General features: G+C 39.3%; 1 protein-coding gene across 1 annotated transcript in view; it reads left to right on the forward strand.

Annotated features, from left to right (window-relative positions):
* Positions 1 to 3,278: 3,278 nt before the first annotated feature.
* The window catches only part of LOC144503088 (nuclear receptor subfamily 6 group A member 1), a 387,078-nt gene continuing 367,301 nt past the window's right edge, over positions 3,279 to 23,055 (forward strand). The window contains exon 1 of the mRNA XM_078227588.1: positions 3,279 to 3,449. Within this exon, the coding sequence (XP_078083714.1) occupies positions 3,383 to 3,449 (67 nt within the window). The 5' untranslated portion in view covers positions 3,279 to 3,382. The remainder of the gene's footprint in view (positions 3,450 to 23,055) is intronic.

Consider the following 23,055-nt stretch of genomic DNA (forward strand, 5'->3'; position numbering starts at 1 on the left):
TACATCTCCAACTAAAGGTTCTATTCTGTGAGATGTATGTAAGTTCATGTTGTGACCAGTAAGTTGGACGCAATACATAAGCATATTGTACGGCAAGTTGCACTCTTGAATGAATGTAAAAATCCTATTGGACAATTCAAAGACAAGCAGGGAATTTTCCCAGTTCTCTCAATTAATATTATTAAAATAGATTATCTAGTTATTATCTCATTGTTATGGAACCTTGCTCTGTGCAAATTGTTGCTGTGTTTTACTTCTTTAGATTAGTAATTACAGTACAAAAGTAGTTAGTTGGCAGTAAAAAGTTTTGGAGTGTACTGAAGTTGTGAATTATGCTATATAAAAGTAAAATCATTTACTTATTTTGAGTACTGTGGACCTTTCTTTTCAGGTAGTGGAGCTTATCACAGAGGATTGAGTTTCTCAAGAAATTGCATTGCCAGCTGGATCTTCTAGGAGCCACATTGACCATCAAGACACTCTGTTTACCTGCCTCCCAAGGTGACTGGTCGCTAGTTGATTGTCTGACCATTGACAGCTGCAGGTTTGTGGCCCTGCTAGGTGGGCAATTGGCATCAGGAGTCCCCAGTGACCTCCTGAGGTACTTCCTTGAGATCAAGGATGATTCAACTCCACGCTGGTTTGATGTGTTCTGAAATGGCTAATAAATCCAATTTTCGATCTGCAGACTCTACCACATCTGGGGCAGGTAATGCTTGAAGGATTGGGTGAGTAGATTGATTGAAGATTTGTGTGCTTCCATCGATGCTTTGACACTGCCTCTGCACGTTCTTGATGAAGTTTCTCAATGTGTTCATTGCCATCCTGGATGAGCCTTCTCTATTTTGATCACAAGCCAAGGACTCTCATGAGTCGGTAGTAATGTTTGATCTCTTCAGGGATACTTTCGGGACATCCCTAAAGTGTTTCCACTGTCCTCCTGGCAAATGGCTTGATAAATAGCGGGACAGCCGCAACTTGCCACACTGTGTGCATTATCAGGCAATTATACTAAATACTGTATAGTTAATCTAATCTCCAATCATGAAAGGGTTAGTTTGCAATAGGTAATATAGTAGTTCAGAAAAATGCTCAGGGATCAGCTGTTAACATTGCATAGGTTTCCTTTCAATGGATCTGCGTGGGCTGAGTGGTCCAAACACTACCTCTGTTTACTTTTCTGCAGCCTACAACAACAACTTGCACCAAAATAGCACCTATAATGGAGTAAAACATCCCAAAGTATTTCACAAAAGTGTTATCAAACAAACTTTGATATCAAGATATTGGGAATTGTGAATCAACAGTTTGGTGAATAAGCTAGACTTTAAGAAGAGTCTTCAAAGAGAGAGAAACAGAAATAGAAATGGAGAGGTTAGACAGGAAAAAAACTTGCATTTGTACAGCATCTTTCATGACTGGCCACCTCAAAGTGCTTTACAGCCAGTAAGTACTTTTGAAGTACTGTTGTAATATAGGAAATGCAATAACTAATCTGCACACAGTAAACCCCCACAAATAAAATGTGATAATGACCAGATAATCTGTTTTTGTGATGTTGATTGCGAATAAATATTGGACAACACACTCGGAAAACCCCCTTGCTCTTTTTCAAAGTTGTACCAAGGGAACTTTTATGCTCACCCGAGAGGGCCTTGGTTTAGCATGTCATATGAAAAATGGCAACGTTCAGTTCAGTACTCCCTCAGTAATACACTGGAGCATCAGCCTAAGTTTTTGTTCTCAAGCCAAAAGAGAAATTGCTGGTAAATCTCAGCATGTCTGGCAGCATCTGTAAGGAGAGAAAAGAGCTGACGTTTTGAGTCCAGGTGACCCTTTGTCAAAGCTAAAAGGCATAGAAAGTGAGAGATATTTATACTGTAGGGTGAGGGAGTGAAAGATTCCAGCATTCACAATAATTTGCTTTTATTTTTGTTCTCAAGTCTTGGAATGGGACTTGAACCCACAAACCCCTAACCCAGAAGTGAATGCACTACCAATTGAGGCACAGCTGGAGAGAATTTCACACTTTAGGGAGGAGAAAGCTGAAAACATGGCATCCAAAGATGAGTAATACAAATCAAACTCAAACCAATAATAAGTCTGAAATCCAGGATACAGATTTATGTATTTCCATTGCCCACCTCTGAGCCCATGGAGAATTTGACTATTGTTCTTTACAAATAGCAGTAATAGTCTATTCAGTTCTAATTCAGTCTACATTTTTCTGCAGTGATATTTCTCCATGTAAACTGTTAAAGATTTAAAGTTTATTTATTAGTGTCACAAATAGGCTTACATTGACGTTCCAATAAAGTTACTGTGAAAATCCTCTCGTCGCCACACTCTGGCACCTGTCCGGATACACCGAGCAAGAATTCAGTATGGCCAATGCACCAAACCTGCACATCTTTCGGTGGAAACCAGAGCACCCTGAGGAAACCCACAGAGACATGGGGAGATCATGCAGACTTCAACAGACAGTGACCCAAGCTGGGAACGAAACCTGCATCCCTGGCACTGTGAGGCAGCAGTGCCGTCCTGTATGTCTGATTATTCTCAACAAATTGTAATTATTTTGATTGCTCAATAATTGATTACTTTCGTGCATGCCAGTTCACCAATACTTGTGTCCACACAACTTTTAATGCACTTGTAATATATTTCCTAACTTCTGTACATAAACTGAAGTCCCACAAAGTTAATTTAACATTTGGATTTCAAAAACTGCAGAGGCTACTTTAAGCAGTTGGATAATTAAGTCAGAAGGGGCTTGTTTTGCGTGGGGGCAGATAATTTGGGGTGAGACGGGTGGGATATTGCACAATGTTTCATGAGCAGAATAAGGGTAAAGTTCATGTTCGGGTCAAAAGCAGATAGTCCTTCATTTCCACTTCACAGGAAAATATCAATTTACGGTTTACAGTACTCCCCCCCCCCCCCCCCCAACCCAACCCAACCCAACCCAACCCAACCCGGGTAAAACATTCACAGCTCCAGCGGGTTTGAAAGGGCAGCGGCTGGTGGATATAACCCATTGTCAGCTCAGGCTGTGAAAAGAACAATTGCAACCCTGTGACAATGCGTGGAATGCTGGGACCAGTGGTTTGGGCTTCGCGCGGTTCGCGCATCCTCTGTCCAGTTTGGGGAGGGGGGAGGCGGAGCTGGGGCTGGGTCTCCGGGGGGGGGGGGGGGGGCATTGCAGCAGAAGGCCGTGAGGCGCTTGCGTGAGGCGCCGAGCCGTTGGCAGCGCGAGCGGCATGTAGTCCAGCCGAGCGTTATCGATGTGCGCGAGAGAGTCGGGCTAACCGCCTGACAGGTAAACACCATGGGCGACGCGTGCTGAAATTACCGTGTGGGCAAAGAAAACAACAGCAAGGACATGGAGATCGAGAAAAGAAAGAATGGCTACGAATACGAAGAAAAAAACGGGATAACACCAATTAGCAGTAAGTCAGCAAGGTTATTTGTTTCTTTTAAGATTTTTTTCATCACTGCTGAAACAAAAATTGCACATAATGGTGGTCAGTTGTCCATTCATGGTTGTCAATTTTGTTTGCATTCAACTGTTTGTTTTCAAAGTAATAATGGTAACTGGTTTAACGGTATGTTTATCCATTCACCCTCCTGGTTTTTTTTTTAGAAATGCACTTTTGTTTCTAAGAGGTAGTGATTGGGGACATTTCGATGTTTTTTGTGCCATTTTAAGCCTGATTTTGAGACAAAATGCAGCTGGGGACATTTAATAGAAATGTGTTTCTCTGTAGTGATGAGTCTTTGTAAGGTCGTAAAACGTGAACTTTTGAACTTGAGAGCACCCTGAAGCAATTAGGAGGAGGCATAATAAGGACACCGCCGAATTACAAAGGATGTATAAAAAGAATAGAAAACATCATCAATCAAAATAGCATCATATAATTAAAGTACATCGACGTAAATTGGTGTCGTGCCTTACAAATACAATGTGTATGAAGACATCTAGATTTTAAATTAATTTCAGAATCAATCCAAATGAAATTAAGGCAATTCTCAAGTTTTGCTTGAAATGTTAAGTAAATTGATGACCTGTTTGAATTTTTGCTGAATGGTTTGGTGCTAATAGTGTGATTTTAAAAGGTTGATTTTGAAGAGTGTAACGTCTTTTAGAGAAGGACCACATTGGATATTGTGAAACTTCAACATTTTGTTTCAATTTTTGGAGTAGTCTTTGTAGTGGAATGATACTGCTTCAGATGATTTGCTTAACTCTTAATTTACAATTCTTGATTTTGCTTTTGTGTATTCTTGCAATCACAATGCAGTTTTCCTGATGATTTTAAAATTCATTTTAATATAAAAAACTTTCATTTGAAGTTGTATGGTAACAATGGAAGTACAAGAATATTTTGAAGATATTGGTCAATGTATTAATAACTATCCAGAGTAAAATTCTCAAATTTGTGTATGGATGGGAAATTGAATTTGTATATTTTGAAGTTGCTCTACAATTGCTTGTGTTTAAAATGCATTTGCTTTAAAAATTCAGGCCTGGCTAAAACATTTTTTCTTGAAGCATAGTTTTCCGGTTTCTTTGTTTCAATGGGCAATTCTTGTAGAATTGGAATGTTGATGAACTTCTGGAATAATATATAAAGATTAATGAATTGTATCCCATTTATTGTGGCAGAGAAGCTATTTTGCTTAAAGGTTTTCCTCCTTTAAACATGGCTTATATTGATCACAGTATCTCAAAACAGCTATTTGAAGAAAACTAAGTAATAGGAAGACAACCATCCAATACTTTAGCAAAACAACTTGCTCCACTGTGAAGGTAAAGATGGTCTTTGCATTTTAGGTTCCAAAGGACATAATAGAACAAGGCACAACTGAAAGCTTTCTTGTAAGGGAGAGAAATATTGAAATTCAGCAGAAAATATTTTGCCATAATTTGTACAAATTTACCAAAGTGCCTTCCAAGCATTGTGAATTAACCGTCGAGGTAACAACCTGGGGTGGCACGGTGCTGCAGTGGTTAGCACTGCTGCCTCACAGCACCAGGGACCCGGGTACAATTCCTGGCTTGGGTGACTGTGTGGAGTCTGCATGTTTTCTCTGTGGGTTTCCTCCAGGTGCTCCGGTTTCCTCCTACAGTCCGAAAGACGTGCCGGTTAGGTGTATTGGCCATCCTAAATTCTCCCTCGGCATACCCGAACAGGCACCAGAGTGTAATGGCTAGGGGATTTTCACATTAACTTCATTGCAGTGTTAATGTAAGCCTACTTGTGACACTAATAAATAAACTTTAACTGTCTTTGAGGGCATGTAAACTTGGAAGTGGAATTATGTTTTGGAGGTTGGATTTCCGCTCACCTCTTCAAATTTTCTTTTTGTTATTTGAATTACTGGCCTTTATGCTCTTATTTGAAAACATCTGTTAGGTTTTATTCTGGGACTGTGAATATCATAATGTCAGTTGTTTCAGATTGTGCAATTTCCATTTGGAGGAATAAGTTCCAGCGCAGAATTAATGTTACAGCGCTTTGTATTTTAAATCCTGTCTAGGAGCATATCTGAACAAATATTAATTTTAGAACAATTAACAAAAACATTTCAATATTCCAGAACCACAAATTTTGATGTGATCAATTTGATCCTGAAATTATATAATTTTATGTAATGACCTATTAACTGCCGGTTCTTAGGAACACACTTGGGCTATTTTGTCATTACTTGACCTTTAACCTTCCTACATCTTGTTCAAAAGGGGTTGGGTAGAGAGGGGAAGCCTGGCTTATCTGCTAATCTAGTGTTAACAAAACAGTAATGCTAAAATGGAGATAGGCTATTCTTGCAAGTAGTTCTGGAGGCATTCCAATAGCTTTGTCTTGCTCTGTATTTTGCAATGAATGACACTCCACACATTTATAACTACTGCGTGGAGTATTTTTCATAAATTAATTAGCTCTTGCACGGTATCTAAGAAGAATTTTAGTGTTTTGTGATAAATATTCATTTATAAATAAGAGAGATTGAGAAATACACACAGCTCTCAGTACATAGCTAACTGAATGCTTAAGATTCTAGACCGAGGTGTGTTTTCAGTTTGAAGAGCCGCATTTTTAGAAGATGCTCTTGGCTTGTTGGAATGTTGCTGTCTCCATAATCAAGAAAAATGTGTGCAGAACTAAATGGGCATATTATATTTTGGCTTGTTGTTCATAATTGTGTTATGGGGATCAGTGAGTGTTGCAGTGTAACATGTTGGTAAGATTCTACTACATAGAACAATTTAAGTTCAAAGAAATTAGGAAGTGTTATAAATGGGAAACTAAGTTGGAACACAACAAGGACATTTGTTTTGCTGAAACAGCCTTTTCACAATTTGGAAGAAATATTTTTAGGGAATCTTATGATTATATACAATTCTCAGCATGTAGTTACAGACTTTACTGGTGGTCTATTTCTATGTTTCTACTAGAATTATTTGCTAGGAGGTAACACTTAGTTATTTTTTGAGTGTAAAGGTCAGTTTGATTCATGATATATTCAGTATGTACGTACTACATTAATTGTGATCATTGCATTAAAGTATGCTCATTTCTGTTATGGGAAACAGAGCAATTTCTTAAATTTGTTGACATGGGATGTGTCTTTTGTAGTGCCCTGGAAATATGTAAGTTTTTTTATAAAAAAAAAATCTTCATGTGTAAGAATTCTGGCTTGTCCAAGTCAACATCATTTTGTAGGTTTGGACTGACCATTTCTTGGTCACTATGGTATCAAGCCATTTTTGTAACAAAATTGCTCTTAATTATGAATTATTTTATGTTTTATAAGTAACACTTTTTGTCAGGCCATATGACAACTAAAATTGCAGATTTTTGTATTTCATAAATGGTGCTTGTTTTGCATGGTCTATTTTCAACAATATTTAAAATGTGATAAACCTCCTCAATTGTTTCAGATAATATTGCTAAGAATATTAATTCTCATGCTCTTCCAGTGCTGCAAAATCAAAACATCCGGAGGTTTGACATTGATAAGTGGATTCTTATGTATTTATTTTACTTGTCAATTGCAAATCTTGAAATTCTGGTAAAAGTGTTTATGAAGATTAGTGTCAATCACCTGGTCTAACATCCATGACAATTTAGTGGGCTGTAATACTATATTATTATCAAACCATATAGTTGCCTTCATGATAACATTGTTTCTAAAAATATTCATACTCAATAATGGATACTCGAACCCAATGTTTAAATTTTAAATATTCTATCTATCCAGACTAAAAGTTACATATTTAGTTAAGATTGCTTCTTATATATCTGCTATATTCTGTCTCAGTACTCATTTTTGGTAGAAAGTGTTAAAATTAAGTCCCACAGTGCAACACTTCTCAGAAATCAAGAAAAGTAGGCACTTTTTCATTTTCACCACAGGGATGAAAAAAGTAAACAATTTATACTGAAGTTGAGCTAGAAGAAGGTTCACTGCTCAGCAAATAGTGATTTACCTGATCATAGGGATAATGTCGTCGCCTTCTATCACTCGTGGGCTCTTGTCCATCCTTTTGGGCTGCAGCAGGACAGGGCAATGCAGCACTGGTAGCAGAGAGAAAGCTGTGCACCGAAGAAAGCAAAGGTCTCTTAACAGAAGCCTGTACTTACTTGGGTTATTCAGAGAGTACTTCTATCCTCACCTCAGCCAGAAGCAGTGTCTGAAGTTATTGGAATTTACCAATTCAGGACCTTAGGACAGCATACAGAAAGGATACTGATGTGCAGGTACAGAAATGCTCCATGCATTGCCAAGCTTGCTACAAAGCCACCACAAACATTAGTTTGCTACACGCATTCTAAAATAACACCTATTGATTCAACTGCTCTGTGGGAGCGTGTTTCCAAATGTATGGTAGTCTTCTGCCTGCTGCACTTGCCTCTCAGGCACAGATCTTCAGTGAGAACTTTGGAGTGGGGAAGGTATCCTAGATGTCATCGCTCCAGACAGACCACCTGTGAGCATCTCATCACTGTCTAGTTGTCCTAAACCCATCCAACATCAACACTGTCTGCAATTCCTCATCATCCTCTTGATGAAAGCCCTGAAGTAAAATACATTAAATACATTATTTAACAAGTTTATCCAACAACACTTGCAATAATGAATACAAAATGGTTGCAGCATGTCTGCATGATTGAAAGCCGCTAACTTTAAGTGGGAAAGATTCTAGATGGCAGTGCAGAACACTTAAGCAGCTCTGAACCTTGTGGACTGCACCATCATGGCATGGGCAGCAACAATTTGCACAGAATGGCACCAAAGGGGCTGGTGGAATGATGCCAAGAATGCTGTCCCCCTGAGAGTACTGCAGGTTTTGTATCATGGAATCACTGCCTCTCCTCCAGAGGGGTGCCTCAGCAATTCTGGTGATCTCCTGGAGCACAGATTGCTGGACTACTGTGTGAGCTTATATGCCCCTTTGAGCACTGGTATATACTGCCATGATGGCACCAAGCTGGGCGTGCATGACATGTCGGCGTGTATCTCATGATCTCAGTCTGAACTTCCGCTGCAGCACTGACATGGCATGTGGCTTCTGCTTGTGCTGCAATGGAAGCTGAGATCTTTGCCACCAGAAGCTATATTACAGGTGGTTCTGGGAGTGCTTACTTGGAGTTGGCCATCATTTCTGTGCTAGAAAGCATAGTCTTCAAGCTCTGCATGATGTCCTTTTCTAATTAGGAGCTGGACTTCACCATGCTTTTTGACAGTGACAAGGCTTTGTAGTAAGCTTGCCAATGCATCAAGCAATTCTATACATGCCCATCTTTCTGTATGCTGCACCTTCAAGTCCACATCTGAGTCACACAACGGATTCCAGAGGTGGGGAACAGGAAAGTGGAGTTCAGGCCACAGTCAGATCAACTTATCAAGGACCAAATGGCCACCTGCTCCTAATTCATATATTTGTATGAGCACTCTGTAGCAGAACATACCTGCATTCTTTTCCTTGGGGAAACTGGCACACGTGTTCCCCTTTCCTCTGGCCTTATTGCAGCTTGTGCCTATTTTCTAGCCTGATGCTGATCTTGCCACTATACTGTCTACATATTGTGCGGTACCAGAATCTGAGGTTGTGGCTGCAAATGTCAGATCAAGTGATGGTGCTTCATCATCTGACACCTGATTTTGTTTGTATGTTTGAAGATGTGATGGCTAACCAGGTGGCAGTTCTGAAATCTCTGAAAGCATAAATGAAGGAGGGGATTAGGGGAAGAGGGGATTAGGTGAAAAACAAACTGGGTGACACTTGATATATTCACTGACCTTGACCACTGATATGAAGTCAGTTGAACCTTTTCTAGCACTGAAGCTGGGTCTTCAGCACACCTTGATTGACTTCCATGATTACCTGCTCTCGCTCTTTTAATATTTTCCTTAAGGGCCTTCTGGTCCCCTGCAGAAACATGACTGCTTACCCTTACACCACCTCGCCTGAAGCTTCCAGCACTGCATCAACTTCCCCATTGGATCTTGTAGTCTTCTGAAACACTTTTTCAAGCAGATCCCCCAGCTGTTGTAGCCAGAATATACCTCCCATTTGAGAGGCGTAGGCTGACTGAAACTTGTGCTTGCTGTACATGCACCTGGGTCTTTTGCTGAGAGCACAGCCAGTCAGTAGCACATTTTGTGCTGGGTTGCATTCTGCTGTTATGCTGTTGAACAGACAGATTTTGTTTTCGCCAATTTTCTTTCTTCCCCCCGCCTTCTCCTTTTTGAAGACAGTGATTCATTCTGAGGATTTGGCACACCTACAGGCCGACATAGTCTCAAATTATTCAATCATGAGAGGGGGTGCGAAACCTAGCAATCCTGTCCTTGTCCACTTCTAGCGCACACTTTTAATATGGTTAATCAAAACAAATTTGAGCAGGTATCCTTGTTTTTCCTTCCTTAGCCCAGGGATTTGTAGATGAATTATGAAGTTTCTGCCACTGCCTCTGACAGAGATCAGCTAAATCAGCATAGCCAAGGGAATAAACCTGGGTTACCGTAGTCCTTGTCACTCGGTACAGTTAGCACTTGAGCTATTGGGTGTACATAGAATCCCTACAGTGCAGAAGAAGGCCATTCGGCCCATTGTGCCTGTACCAACAACAATCCCACCCAGGCCCTATTCCTGTAGCCCCAAGTAATTACCCTGCTAATCCCCTTGAGACTAAGGGGAAATTTAGCATAGCCAATCAACCTAACCTGCACATATTTGGAGTGTGGGAGGAAACCAGAGCACCCGGATGAAACCCATGCAGACACGAAGAGAATGTGCAAACTCCACACAGTCACCCAAGGCCGGAATTTAACCCAGCTCCCTGGTTCTGTGAAGCACTGTGCCATCATTTTCTCAAATTATTCTTGAGTTTTGTTTGTTTAAAAATTACCATTTTCAATTACAAAAGCCATAGAAGTTTTGTCCCTGACACAGGTTGGCACTGCTAAGTTCGCAGTGTCATGTCACTGTTTGGTCAGGTCCCTCCTCCAGAGGCTATGATTTTCAGTGTTTTATATGTTCAGAATCTTTTACTCTTTAGTTTGCATGTCTTTTTATTTTTTGCCTCCCTTCCAACAATAAATCCACCAAGTTATTTAATTCATAGATGTCATGAAAACTTCTATGGATTTTGTAATTGAAAATGGTAATTTCTAAACAAACAAAACTCGAATAATTTGAGAAAATGAGTGAAGTGTATTATTGTAAAGAAAAGTTTCTATTCTGGCTCTTTCTGACACATTTGACATTCCTCTTCAACATGTAAAAAGTATTTTACTTCACTAAATAAGAAGAGAAACCCACTTCTTATTCTGTTCTTGGATAAGAAGCTAAATGTTTATCCAGTCTATAAACAGGGTTGCTTAAGTGAGAGAGACTTTAATTGTGTAATCCGCTCTCATTTACATAAGAACAGGATCAGAATCTTTTTCAGCTGGCTGTTGTTCAGAGAATTCTGGTTGTCTTCCGGGTGTGTGATATTGCTTTGATCCCTCCTTAGACCTCCAGGTCAATTTTCTATAATCTCAAATATTTATTGAATAGTAGTATCCCTTTGCTATTAACCTAACACCCCAATGTTTGCTTTTCATAGAATATATACATAGTAAATGTATGATAGTTTGCATTTTCCTAAAAAATTGTTAAATGTTGCTAAATACGAATTGTGGGCATAGGCACCACAATATATAATAAAAACAGAAAATACTGGAAACACTCAGGCCAGGCAACATCCATGGAGAGAAAAGCTGAGCCAACTTTTTTCTCTCCACAGATCCTGCCTGACCTGCTGAATATTTTCAGCATTTTCTATTTTTATTTCAGATTTCTAGCACCTGCAGTATTCTGCTTTTCGAGTAGCACAATTTGTCATCTGTACTGCTAAGTTGGTAACATATTAATAAATTGTTTATGATTTCTACATTATGACTGATCCACAGCCCCAAAGATTTTTAAAACTGAATTTATTTGCTTCAATTCAGAACTATCTGGCCCAAAGTCTCTGTATTCTTTCAACTAGTTCTCTGTTCCTAACACCGTTAACTAGAAGATCTTTGTCTTCAAATCCCTCCAGAGTCTCATCTAAGCAATCTCTCTGGCATAGCTTCTCTTTTTTTGAATATGGATTACTGTTCATTCTTCACACCACTATCAGTGCCCACTTCTTCAATCATTAAACCCTTGTTCTTTGGCACTCGCACTGTAAACCACTTTGTCTTACTACCTCTTTGCAAAGTCTCTTAAAACCTTATCTCTTCAGCTGTGTTTTTGGTCTACCCTGCCCCCATTCTTTTTGTCTTCTGTGCCTGTGCTATGTTGTAAAGTGATACAAGCCTGTGATCTTTGCAACCAGCCCAATGGATGGAGATGGTTGTTTTCCTACATATTATTGTGTTCCTTACAAAGTTGGGGCATACAGAAGCATGCATAAGTCTATTTGGTGATGCATGTCTCCTGGAGCTTGCTTTATTGTTTTAGAAAGTTGAGGAAGAACTATTGAGAATTTCTTTTGAATTGGCTGGTAGTTTTTTTGCCTCCCTCAGTGGATGTTGAAGGTGATGCACGAGGTTCTGCTGTCAAATGGAGAGGGTGAACTTCGATGAGCATGATGGTCTTTTCCCTTTTATTAATGTATACTTGTGAATTATTGAGGCACTTGAAAGGCGCACTAAAAATGAAGGAAACAATTGTGCTATTTTTTTTAGGGGGGTTTGTAAGTAAAAATCCTACAAGAATTAACTTTTATAAAGTAAAAATTAAATTTCTCTTCTAAAAAGTGAGTGTCAACAATATTTAGCACTTGTAAGAATTTAGCATCTTGAATGTTTGAATATTTTGACCATCAGAGCTATTTTGAAATGTTGGAAAATAATGTGGATTAATAAAGTAGGTAATTCTTGCTAGCTGTTCAATGTCTTCAGATTATTTAAAAGTTAAAATAACTTCCCTCTGTTCCTATTACAAAATGCTGTCCATTTTGTATTCCTCTTCCTTCAGCAATAAGTGTACAAAACAATTAGATCATGATGCATCACGAGCTGTTCACTGTGGTGAAAGTTTTTTTTGCAGATTTGAGGTCTAGTCCTGATTGTATGTGTTCAATTCCACATAATGTTTGGCAGTATTTCCAATGTGATGAGCAATTAACTAATAGTAAATAGCATGACCCCATTACTGATGAAACACACTTAAAAATGTTTTTGTAGTTGTATCTTCTCGTCTCGTTATGTCCATATTGCATATTATATGTCCATTAAATCTAAACTTTTTATTGAGTTATAAATATTGTGAAATAGCTATTCATGTGCCACCACTTCCCCACAGTGGATGGTCCGAACTCTTAAGTTATCTGTGTACAGAGAAATCAAATTTTAAGGATTATCTTTGATGCCTTCCACTGTACTTTCTCTGGAACCTTAACATGTAAAATCAAATGTGGGACCTAAACTGGGCAAAGATTCCAACTGCAATGTTTGTGTGAGACAGTTCAAGAATAAAATGCGGAATAAGATCCCTGGTAAGCTAAAGAAAGAGAAGACTAGACTAGCAAAGCATCTTCCAAATAATGTTTCAAAAGCAGACAAGCTCATTGGACCATATAGCTGTTAAGAAAATATAGACTAATTCTAAATATTTATGCGGAGGATGAGTATCTGAAGAATTATAACAAATGAAAGATATCATTGTGCTGTGCTTCCAATTCCCCTTGCAGATGCACATCAGAAATTGAGGGCCACCTCCTCAAAATTAGACACCTGTTTCAGCTTGTGGGTGTGTGTATGTATATAACCACAACAATCTATTGTATGAAGGAAGCTCCTAAAAGAAAATAGTGCAATATGCATGGTTTCCAGCTTGCCACCATGAGCGTGCAACAGTTGAACATTGACATTGTTGTTTCTATGCTTCACCAAGACACTTAGTTGTAATTTTGAGGTGGGAGTAATGGTGTGAGAATTTGTACATTGGCTGGGTGGACCTTCCAAGACCAGTTAATGTTAATACGCTTATTCACGGGAGGTTATATTCATCACTACCAGATTGACCTGTCCTAGGGTCAGAGAGTGGAGAATCTCAGCAATGATTCCAAAGGCTACTTTCAGCTTCTCTGGTGCCTACAGTGTCTTTTTGTAGTAAATCATCACTGTATCATTTATTGTTGGGTGAATGGTTTGTTTTCTTTAATGCAGGATTAAAGGAGTGATGAAGAAGGTAGCGAGGATTATTAGTTATTGCAGAGGTATTTGTGTAATTCTTCAGGGAGGAGAATGGGCAAGTCATGATGAGTGCAATGCTATCAACTGACAGTATCACTTGCAATGGCTTCTCTTTCCACTTCACTTTCCCTTGCCTCTGGTGTTGCCCAAGGGTCTGTCCTGGGCCCCATTCTGTTTCTCGTCTACATGATGCAACATCATCTGAAAGCACAGAGTTAGTTTCCGCATATATGCTGATGACATTGTTAATTTGGTGAGTGTCCATCTAACAAAGGAAGAAGCTGGAACCAGTCTGTTTTCAATGTAGGCCTGTTCACAAAACTTAGTACAATATAATTGCAGGCTACTTTTTCCTTCCACATAGTTTCCCCACACAGGTGACAATTGATTCTTATATATGTGCCCTAACCTTTCCACAATTAGTATCAGCTGCTCTTAATCACAACTAGAGCACGCATTCAATTGTCGCAATATGTGCAACATTAACAGACATAACCACCCATAGGTCCCCATCTAGGGTTCTCTATTTCCACAAGGCTTCTCTATTTACTGTGTCAAAGACCTTTGTCAGGTCAACAAAGGTACAAAACATAGAGTTCCATCTGTTGTTTGCAGCATTTGTCTTATATTTCCCCAAGTGTGAAGATCATGTCCTGGAAATACATGTTCTGCTATGTGGTTAACCATCATGTTGAGTAGAACCTTTGCTAGAATCTTACCGGCTATCACAAGCGGAGATTCCTCTGTGGTTATGACAAACGGAGTTTTATCTTTTTTTTCAAAAAGTGAACAATGATGGTATCTTTGAACTCCTGAGGAATTATTTGTTGATCCCAAATTCTGTGAAATAACTGAGAGCGCATGATGGCTAGATGGAGATCTACAGCTTTGTAAATTTCTCCTTAGATTACAACTGAGCATGAAGCTTTGCTTGAAGATACAAATCTGATGGCTTTGTCAACTCCCACAAGAAAGGATTTGCTGTCCAGATATGGCCAGTCTGGAAATGTATCTATGGCTGTCCCATTTACAGTGGATGATGGTTAAGCACACACCTGAAGTGCTCAACCCAACACTGTTTGATAACTGCCTTGTCCATCAGGAAAGCTTCCCAGTCTGTGCTGAGAATAGGTGAGTAGCTGCATGAGGAAGGATCACACACAGTCTTTAGGGTTTATAGAAATTAAAGTCATGCTGATCAGCACCGACTTGAAACTCTATGGTTTGTTTGACCCACTGTGTATCTTGCACCCCACACAGCTTCTGTTGCAGGTTCCTTTTGCTCTCCTGGAGTGAATTGATTTTAAACGTTGTTTATTAAGTTTTAACAGCAATCATAATTAATAAAATAGCTTACATTACAGCAATAATTTAATAAACTTACAATTGGAAGAGAAAAAGGAAAGGAGGAGGAAGAAGAAAAAGGAAAAAATCCTCCCAAACAATAAGAAAAATCAACAACAATCATAGGACATATATGGTTGCACACGATACAACATATAAAACCCAATTATATACAATCTAATTAGGGTCAGTTATTTGAAAGTAGAGAGCTGCAGTTCCTCAAAATAATCTAGGAAAGATTGCCAAGCTCCATAAAATCCAGTAATGGTGCCTCAGTGTGGGGCAGTATTGGCAGCGTGGTGGCACAGTGTTTAGCACTGCTGCCTCACAGCGCCAGGGACCTGTGTTCGATTCCCGGTTTGGTTTGCACATTCTCCCCGTATATGCGTGGATGTCCTCTGGATGCTCCAGTTTCCTCCCACAATCCGAAAGACATGCTGGTTAGGTGCATTGGCCATGCTAAATTCTCCCTCAGCGTACCCAAACAGGTGCCGGAGTGTAAAGGCGAGAAGATAATGTTGAACAAGCGAATGCATCAGTCTGAATCTTTGTAAGAGGGATGTCATTTGTTTCCACTTATAATAGGAGAAGGTTCAATGTTGCTACTAAAAATACTTGAGACTGGTGTAAAATGTTTTCTCCAAGAAAAGGCAATTTAGGGCATGACCAGTACTTAAGAATGAGGGGGCTGGATCAAAATTTGGATAAATCTTTGACAATTTAACTTTGGATCGATGGGTACAGTGTATTATAAGTTGTAGCAACCTACATCTTGCACATACAGATGAGGAACGTACACAAGAGTATAGGCTTCCAATCATCTTCTGTTAAGTCTAAATCAAAATCTTCCTCCAGAAGAATTTTTAAGGTAGAAGTGAAGGGCAGTGTGGTGAAAAGATTAGAGAATACAATTTAGAAATGAAACCCCTAACAAAAGGATTTATTTCTAATATAATAATATTGATCAGTAATTTCCAGGGCAATAAAGGAAACTGAGTGATTTTTTTTTGTCCACAATCTCTAATTTATAAGTAGCAAGAATAGTGTGTACAGGACAGATCACATTTCCGAGACAGAGAGTCAAAAGAAGCAAAAATATCATCAATATATGTGAGCAAGAGTTTTGACATCTTTGATGTCCTGACAGAGCTGTAAATCAGTAGTTTCATGGTGGAATTATGCCAGAGTCATTGAGTGTGGTGAAAATACTGATTCCTTTGACATAACAAGTGGTGTGAAGCAGGGCTGTCTCATGGCCCCAATGCTTTTCAGTATATTCTTTGCTACCATGCTTTCTGGGGCATTTTGATAAAATATATATCCAATTCAGACCAGACCTTGATCTCTTTAATCTGAGATGACTGAAATCTTCGACAGATGTATCAGAGATCATATTATTGTTGTTTGCTAATGATGCGCCCTTGTGCCTCAATGTGAGGGCACATGGCCTTCAAAGGATCATGAACTTTATCAAAAGTGGCTGGCTGCTATAGATTAACCATCGGCTTAAGGAAGACAGAGATACTCCACCAACCACACCATAATTCTCACTTTACCCCACTGACTATAACAATCAATGACACAACCCTGAAGGCTATAGCTAACTTCACCTATCTTCAAAGCACAATCTCCAGAAATGCCTGTATTGATAACAAGGTTACAAAATTGTCAGAGCAAATTCAGCTTTTGCCTGTTTACGAAGTCTCTATAGAGACTGAGTATCAAACTTGCAACAACATTTGTGTACAAAGTTGTGATAATATTTACCCTCCTATAGGCCTTGGAGATCCGGCTGGAGGTCTGTGACCAGTGGTGTTCCGCAGGGCTCTGTACTGGGACCTCTGCTATTTGTGATATATATAAATGATTTGGAAGAAGGTGTAACTGGTGTAATCAGCAAGTTTGCGGATGACACGAAGATGGCTGGAATTGCGGATAGCGAAGAGCATTGTCGGGCAATACAGCAGGATATAGATCGGCTGGAAAATTGGGCGGAGAGGTGGCAGATGGAATTTAATCCGGATAAATGCGAAGTGATGCATTTTGGAAGAAATAATGTAGGGAGGAGTTATAAAATAAATGGCAGAGTCATCAGGAGTATAGAAACACAGAGGGACCTAGGTGTGCAAGTCCACAAATCCTTGAAGGTGGCAACACAGGTGGAGAAGGTGGTGAAGAAGGCATATGGTATGCTTGCCTTTATAGGGCGGGGTATAGAGTATAAAAGCTGGAGTCTGATGATGCAGCTGTATAGAATGCTGGTTAGGCCACATTTGGAGTACTGCGTCCAGTTCTGGTCGCCGCACTACCAGAAGGACGTGGAGGCATTGGAGAGAGTGCAGAGAAGGTTTACCAGGATGTTGCCTGGTATGGAGGGTCTTAGCTATGAGGAGAGATTGGGTAGACTGGGGTTGTTCTCCTTGGAAAGATGGAGAATGAGGGGAGATCTAATAGAGGTATACAAGATTATGAAGGGTATAGATAGGGTGAACAGTGGGAAGCTTTTTCCCAGGTCGGAGGTGACGATCTCGAGGGGTCACGGGCTCAAGCTGAGAGGGGCGAAGTATAACTCAGACATCAGAGGGATGTTTTTTACACAGAGGGTGGTGGGGGCCTGGAATGCGCTGCCAAGTAGGGTGGTGGAGGCAGGCACGCTGACATCGTTTAAGACTTACCTGGATAGTCACATGAGCAGCCTGGGAATGGAGGGATACAAACGATTGGTCTAGTTGGACCAAGGAGCGGCACAGGCTTGGAGGGCCGAAGGGCCTGTTTCCTATGCTGTACTGTTCTTTGTTCTTTGTTCTTTGAGATGTGGGCTACCTACCCCAGACTTATTAAGCACAGGTTCCACATGAAGCGCATTTGGAACTTCAAGCATGTAAAATGTGAAGATAAGATGCCCAATACTGAAGTGCTTCAAAGAACAGAAATATTTGGGATTGAAGTACCCATCATCAGAGCCCAGGTGAGATGGAGTAGACATGTGGTATGTATCACTGATGATAAAATCCTGAAGGCAGTCATATATTCGCAACACAAACTTGGACACCACCTGTGAGCCTGGGATGTTCAAGAACTCCTTAAAGGCAAACCTCAGAAAATATGATGTCCGCCCCGGGGGGGCATTGTTTCTTTTGAACAGCAAAGAATACAGGCAGCCAAAGGGAAGTTACAAAGATTGGGCAGTCCCAACAAAATCAGATCATTTATCCTTTGCAGTGTGGAATACCAATTCAGGTCTGCAATCGGGTTCCACAGCCGCGTTAAAACGCACAAAAGATGACTCTAAGCATGCAACAAATGGCCAACATTGATAATGAAGGGAAACCAATGATGGGCAAACATTACAACCTTGTATCTTGCACTTGCATGCTGGGTTTTTCCAGCGTTAATGTGGAATGTTGATAAGTCTCCTCTTTCTGTTAATTTTCTGGTTGCCCACCACTATTCCCGATTTAGATGTGGTTTGGTTACAATTTGATCTGATTTATTGGTTGTATGACTGCTTAGCTTTGTTTATATCCTGCTAGTTTTGGTGTTTAGGAACAGGAGAAGGTCAGATTGCCGTTCTGCCATATGACCATTAAGAATTGGCACCTCCACTCTATTTACCTGCCATTTTATCTCTATCCCTTGATGCTCTTGCCTAATAAGAATCTGTCAATCACAGTTTTGAAGATTTCAATTAATCTAATGTTTACAATTTATCTGGGGAAAACATTCCACATTTCCAAGATCCAGTGTGTTTTTTTTGCACAGAGCGGGAGTCATTTTGTTTCTCACTGAAGGGGCAGATGGACAAGGTTCGGCACAACATTAAACAGGATTTTTTACAGAAAAGACTATCCATGAAAAGGAACTACCTGTGCAAAAAAAGTCAAAGCATCAAAATGATAAACTAATAAATTAGGGTGACTGTGACTCACTCTCTCTAAAAAGTAAAGTTTACTTATTAGTCACAAGTAAGGCTTACATTAACAATGCAATGAAGTTACTGTGAGATTCCCCTAGTGTTAATCAGAGGAAAGGGAAACAAGCTTGATTTTTTAACTTGTTTGACCTGGTGCAGTAACCACATCAAAATTAGATTGATATTCAGCATGTTAGGTAGCATCTGTGGAGTTGAAAGACGGGGTTAACATTTTGGGTCAGAACTGGGAGATGTTACAGGTGAACAGTTTAAAGAGGAATGCATTATAGCCAGCTTAAAAATCATGGATGGTCTTTGATTAGGTGGAAGACAGGAAATGATCAATTGACGATGATTGTATGATAAAAGGAGGCAATAATATAAGGAATTGAGAAATACAAATTATGCATGAGAACACTGTAAATGGTTTCAATAATAGAGGGGGAGTGAAGCATGAAAATCTGACAGCTCCAGCAGCTCAAGAGTATGATGGAAGAAAAAAGCAACGTGATTGTCATTCTAAGTACCAATCCTTAAAATGCTCCATTTCTATAAGTGCTGGTCCACACAATCCACAAAACAGCATCTGCTGGCCAAGAGAAAAATGAGGTCTGTGTTGAGGTCTGCAAGCTTTTTTTTTGTGTCTCACATCCTGCTTGGAGGCTATGTGGCACCTTGCTGCTTAGGGCTGACAGTCATGCACTAAACTGTTACTGCTATAGTAACCTATGTCCCTTCTCATTCCCTAAATTGTTTTCTTCCTTTGGAAAGGCAGCAAAAACGTAGGGAGGGTATCTGAGGGAAACGTTAGCAGTCATTGTATATAACAGCTCTACGCCCCAGCTCAGAAAGGTAATGAGGTAAAGGGGCTTCACACAGCATTAGTGAGCAGGCAATTGTTGGAAGGGGAGCTTAGACACGGCTTGCTGGAGGACAGGCCTGAACCTTAGTACTGTTGTGGTGGATTGATATGCTGAAGCGCAGCCAACAAAATGAGACTCCTTGACATATTGCATCAGCAGTTGTTAGAGTATTGGACTTGGCTGCTTAGAACTTAACACAACATGAGACTATGGGTGCATTCCATTCCAGCATTTGTGGCATTCTGACCAGTGGCATCAGCAATCTTTAGTCTATCTGTCTTATGATCTTATCATTGTATGTGTGACTGTCTGGAAGCTGCAACCAGGTCCACTGTGCAGGAGTCTGCATCATGAACTCTGATAACTTTAATGGAAATTCATACTTGTGCCATTGGGGCAGGCTGGGGTCCTCAGTCTGTCAACTTTCAAAGATTGGTGTAATTATAATGATTTCAAAAGCACCTCTAATTTCCTCCCGTCTGTTCTCCCTCATATCACTATGAAGTTTTGCAGGCCGATGGATCTGACAATGGCTTGTGCTGTCTTCTCTGGGAGTGACAAAACATTTGCTCCCATGCAACCAGTGTCTGCCATGATACAAGAAAGTTTGGCCAGTCTTCCTGCGAATTTTGCTGAGATTTCACATTTTCAAGGCTGCTGGAAATAACTACTCATCATCCGTATTGGCAGATTTTCATCACGTCTGGAGAAGATACTGGGGAGCAACTCGTACAAGGAGTAGAAAAAAAAGTAGAAAATACTGAAAAACACAATGTGGTCATGCTATAGCACAAATGTTCTGTAATAGGCTGTAAGTGCATTAAACATTTTGTGAATTGGACAAGTGCATGTTTGTGTTTGGTGGTTTATAATGAAGTATTCAGCCATCAGTGGCAGAGGCCTTCTATGGAAATGGTGATCAGAGGGTCTTTCTTTTGCAATGTGGAAAGTAAGGTTGGCTTGATATTATTGAACAACTGTTGCCTTAGAGGTGGTTTCGCATCTTTTACTGGAAGTGTTGTCATTGAAGACAAAAAAATAAATATTCAAAGAATTTCTCTGTTAACTCAACCTAGACTATTTGAAAAAAGCATACAGGATCCTTGGCTTTACAAATAGAGGTATGCACAAAAGCAAGGAAGTTATGACATCTTCATAAGTCAATGGTTGGCCACACTTGGGGAAGATGATGAGGCCCTGAATAAGGTTCAGAAGAGAATTTTAATTGTGTGCAGAGGCTAGAGAAATTTGAGATTGTTCACCTTGGAGCAGAGAACATTTTAAGGAGATTTAGCAGGGATGTTCAAATTGATGAAGGCTTTTGATGTAGTGGAGATGAAATTGTTTCCATTGGCAGGAAGGTCAGTGCTCCGATTGACCAAAAAGCCAAAAGGATTTTTTTTTAACATCGTGAGTTGTTATGATTTGGCATGCATAACTTGAAAGAATGTTAAAAGCAGATTCGGTACTAATTTTTGAAAATGAATAGGATGTACAAGTTAAAAAGTAGACATTTGCAGAGCTCTGGGGAAAGAGCAGGTGAGTGAAATAAATAATTGGTCGCTCTTTCCAAGAACCAACATGAACACTGTGGGCCTAACCTGTGTGATTCAATATTGAAGTTGCAATTAAGACTTTCAGCAGAAGCGCACTCAATTTTTGGCTGCAAGTGCTTGTCTCTTTAAATCAGGGTGTTAAGTGTCAAATCTGACCTTTGACACCAGATCATCATAGGTGGAATTTTTTTGTAATAGTTCTGTTTTAGGCAATTAAAAGAGGATTGGGTTCTTAATCATGTCCAAGTACTCTGATTTGCATATGTCGAGTTCAACATTGTGTATCTGCCTAGGGCAAGATTGGGATAATGGCATTGTCCGCACTGATGGACAGAAATTGGGTAGTAATCCTTGATTTTTGGGTTGTTGCTAGCCTCATTTTTTTGCTTCTCAGAGGCCTTAAAATTAGTCCAATCGTTTATGTAGTCATGTAATTAGGAAAAAAGAATAGCTCTCAATATGGCTGGAAAAAAAATTGAGCAAATAAGGGGGCGTCCTCTCATATGTTAATGAAGTATGTAAAACGCCCCCTAGTAGGGGTACCACTGCATCATTTAGAAACATACATCAATCATTATCTATCTGGCAGCCATTTTATACAAATCCATATCAATCATATGTTAAAGGAAAACCTCTCTAGATCATGCAGCTGTCCATTATTCATTTCATCTCTTTCATGCTAAATGGTAGTTAAGAGTATATCCTTTCGAGCGAGGAATTCAGTGTAACTAATTTACACAACTAGTACTATAAATTCATTCGAAGTCTAACCTCTTGTCTGACAATGTTTAAACATGAATTAAAGGTCAACAAAAATAGATTTTATAAAGGAATATTTGAAATTGTATATTCACAAGATCTCTTTAAAGCTACACAAATGTGTTGAATAGTAATTAAGTTAATAGTTATTTCTCAAATGAATTGTTGGTTATTGAAAGAAATGTAGTGACTAGATTTGCTGTCCCAAGAGTTGGATTAGAATTGATTTTTCTTTCACATTGGAACACTGTACATTACTTTGTGCATCAATCATAGCTTGATGAACTATTAAAGAACTTACGACAAAAGCCTATTTTAATTCATCTAAGATCAAACGATTAAGGTTTTTTTTAGAAGTTTGTTTGATATTTTTAACATAGGTAATGTATTTATTCAGTTTTTCCAGAGTATTAATATTGAGTAGACTTGCAGCTTATACAGTATAATGCCTGCCTTGTCTGAATATATATTCCCTTATTTAATACAAATAATGACCCTAACGATTCCATGTGAAATGTTCTTACCATGTTCAGCACTGTTATGTAACTTGGATTTGTTGAGGTATATTGCATTTCATGTAGAGCCTGTTATGCTGTTCTATGGTTTTTCGTAAGATTATAGTTTTCCTGGACTTCATAATATCAGTACACTTTGAAGGTTAGATGCAAAACATCCTTTCGATCAGTGAAAAAGACAGATTAACTAAAATAACTAAAAATTACTCTGGTATAATAAAAAGAGCAGGCTTTCTTTTTATGGTAATCCTAAAGGTTTATCTTTATCTTGTCACATTTGGGTTTGATTTTTCAAATGCTTAGTTTTATTACAAAATTGTATTTTAGGAATTATTTGATTGAAATGTTGCAAGTAAATTAAG

Source organism: Mustelus asterias, chromosome 13 (genome assembly GCF_964213995.1).
Source record: "Mustelus asterias chromosome 13, sMusAst1.hap1.1, whole genome shotgun sequence".
Taxonomy (NCBI): domain Eukaryota; kingdom Metazoa; phylum Chordata; class Chondrichthyes; order Carcharhiniformes; family Triakidae; genus Mustelus; species Mustelus asterias.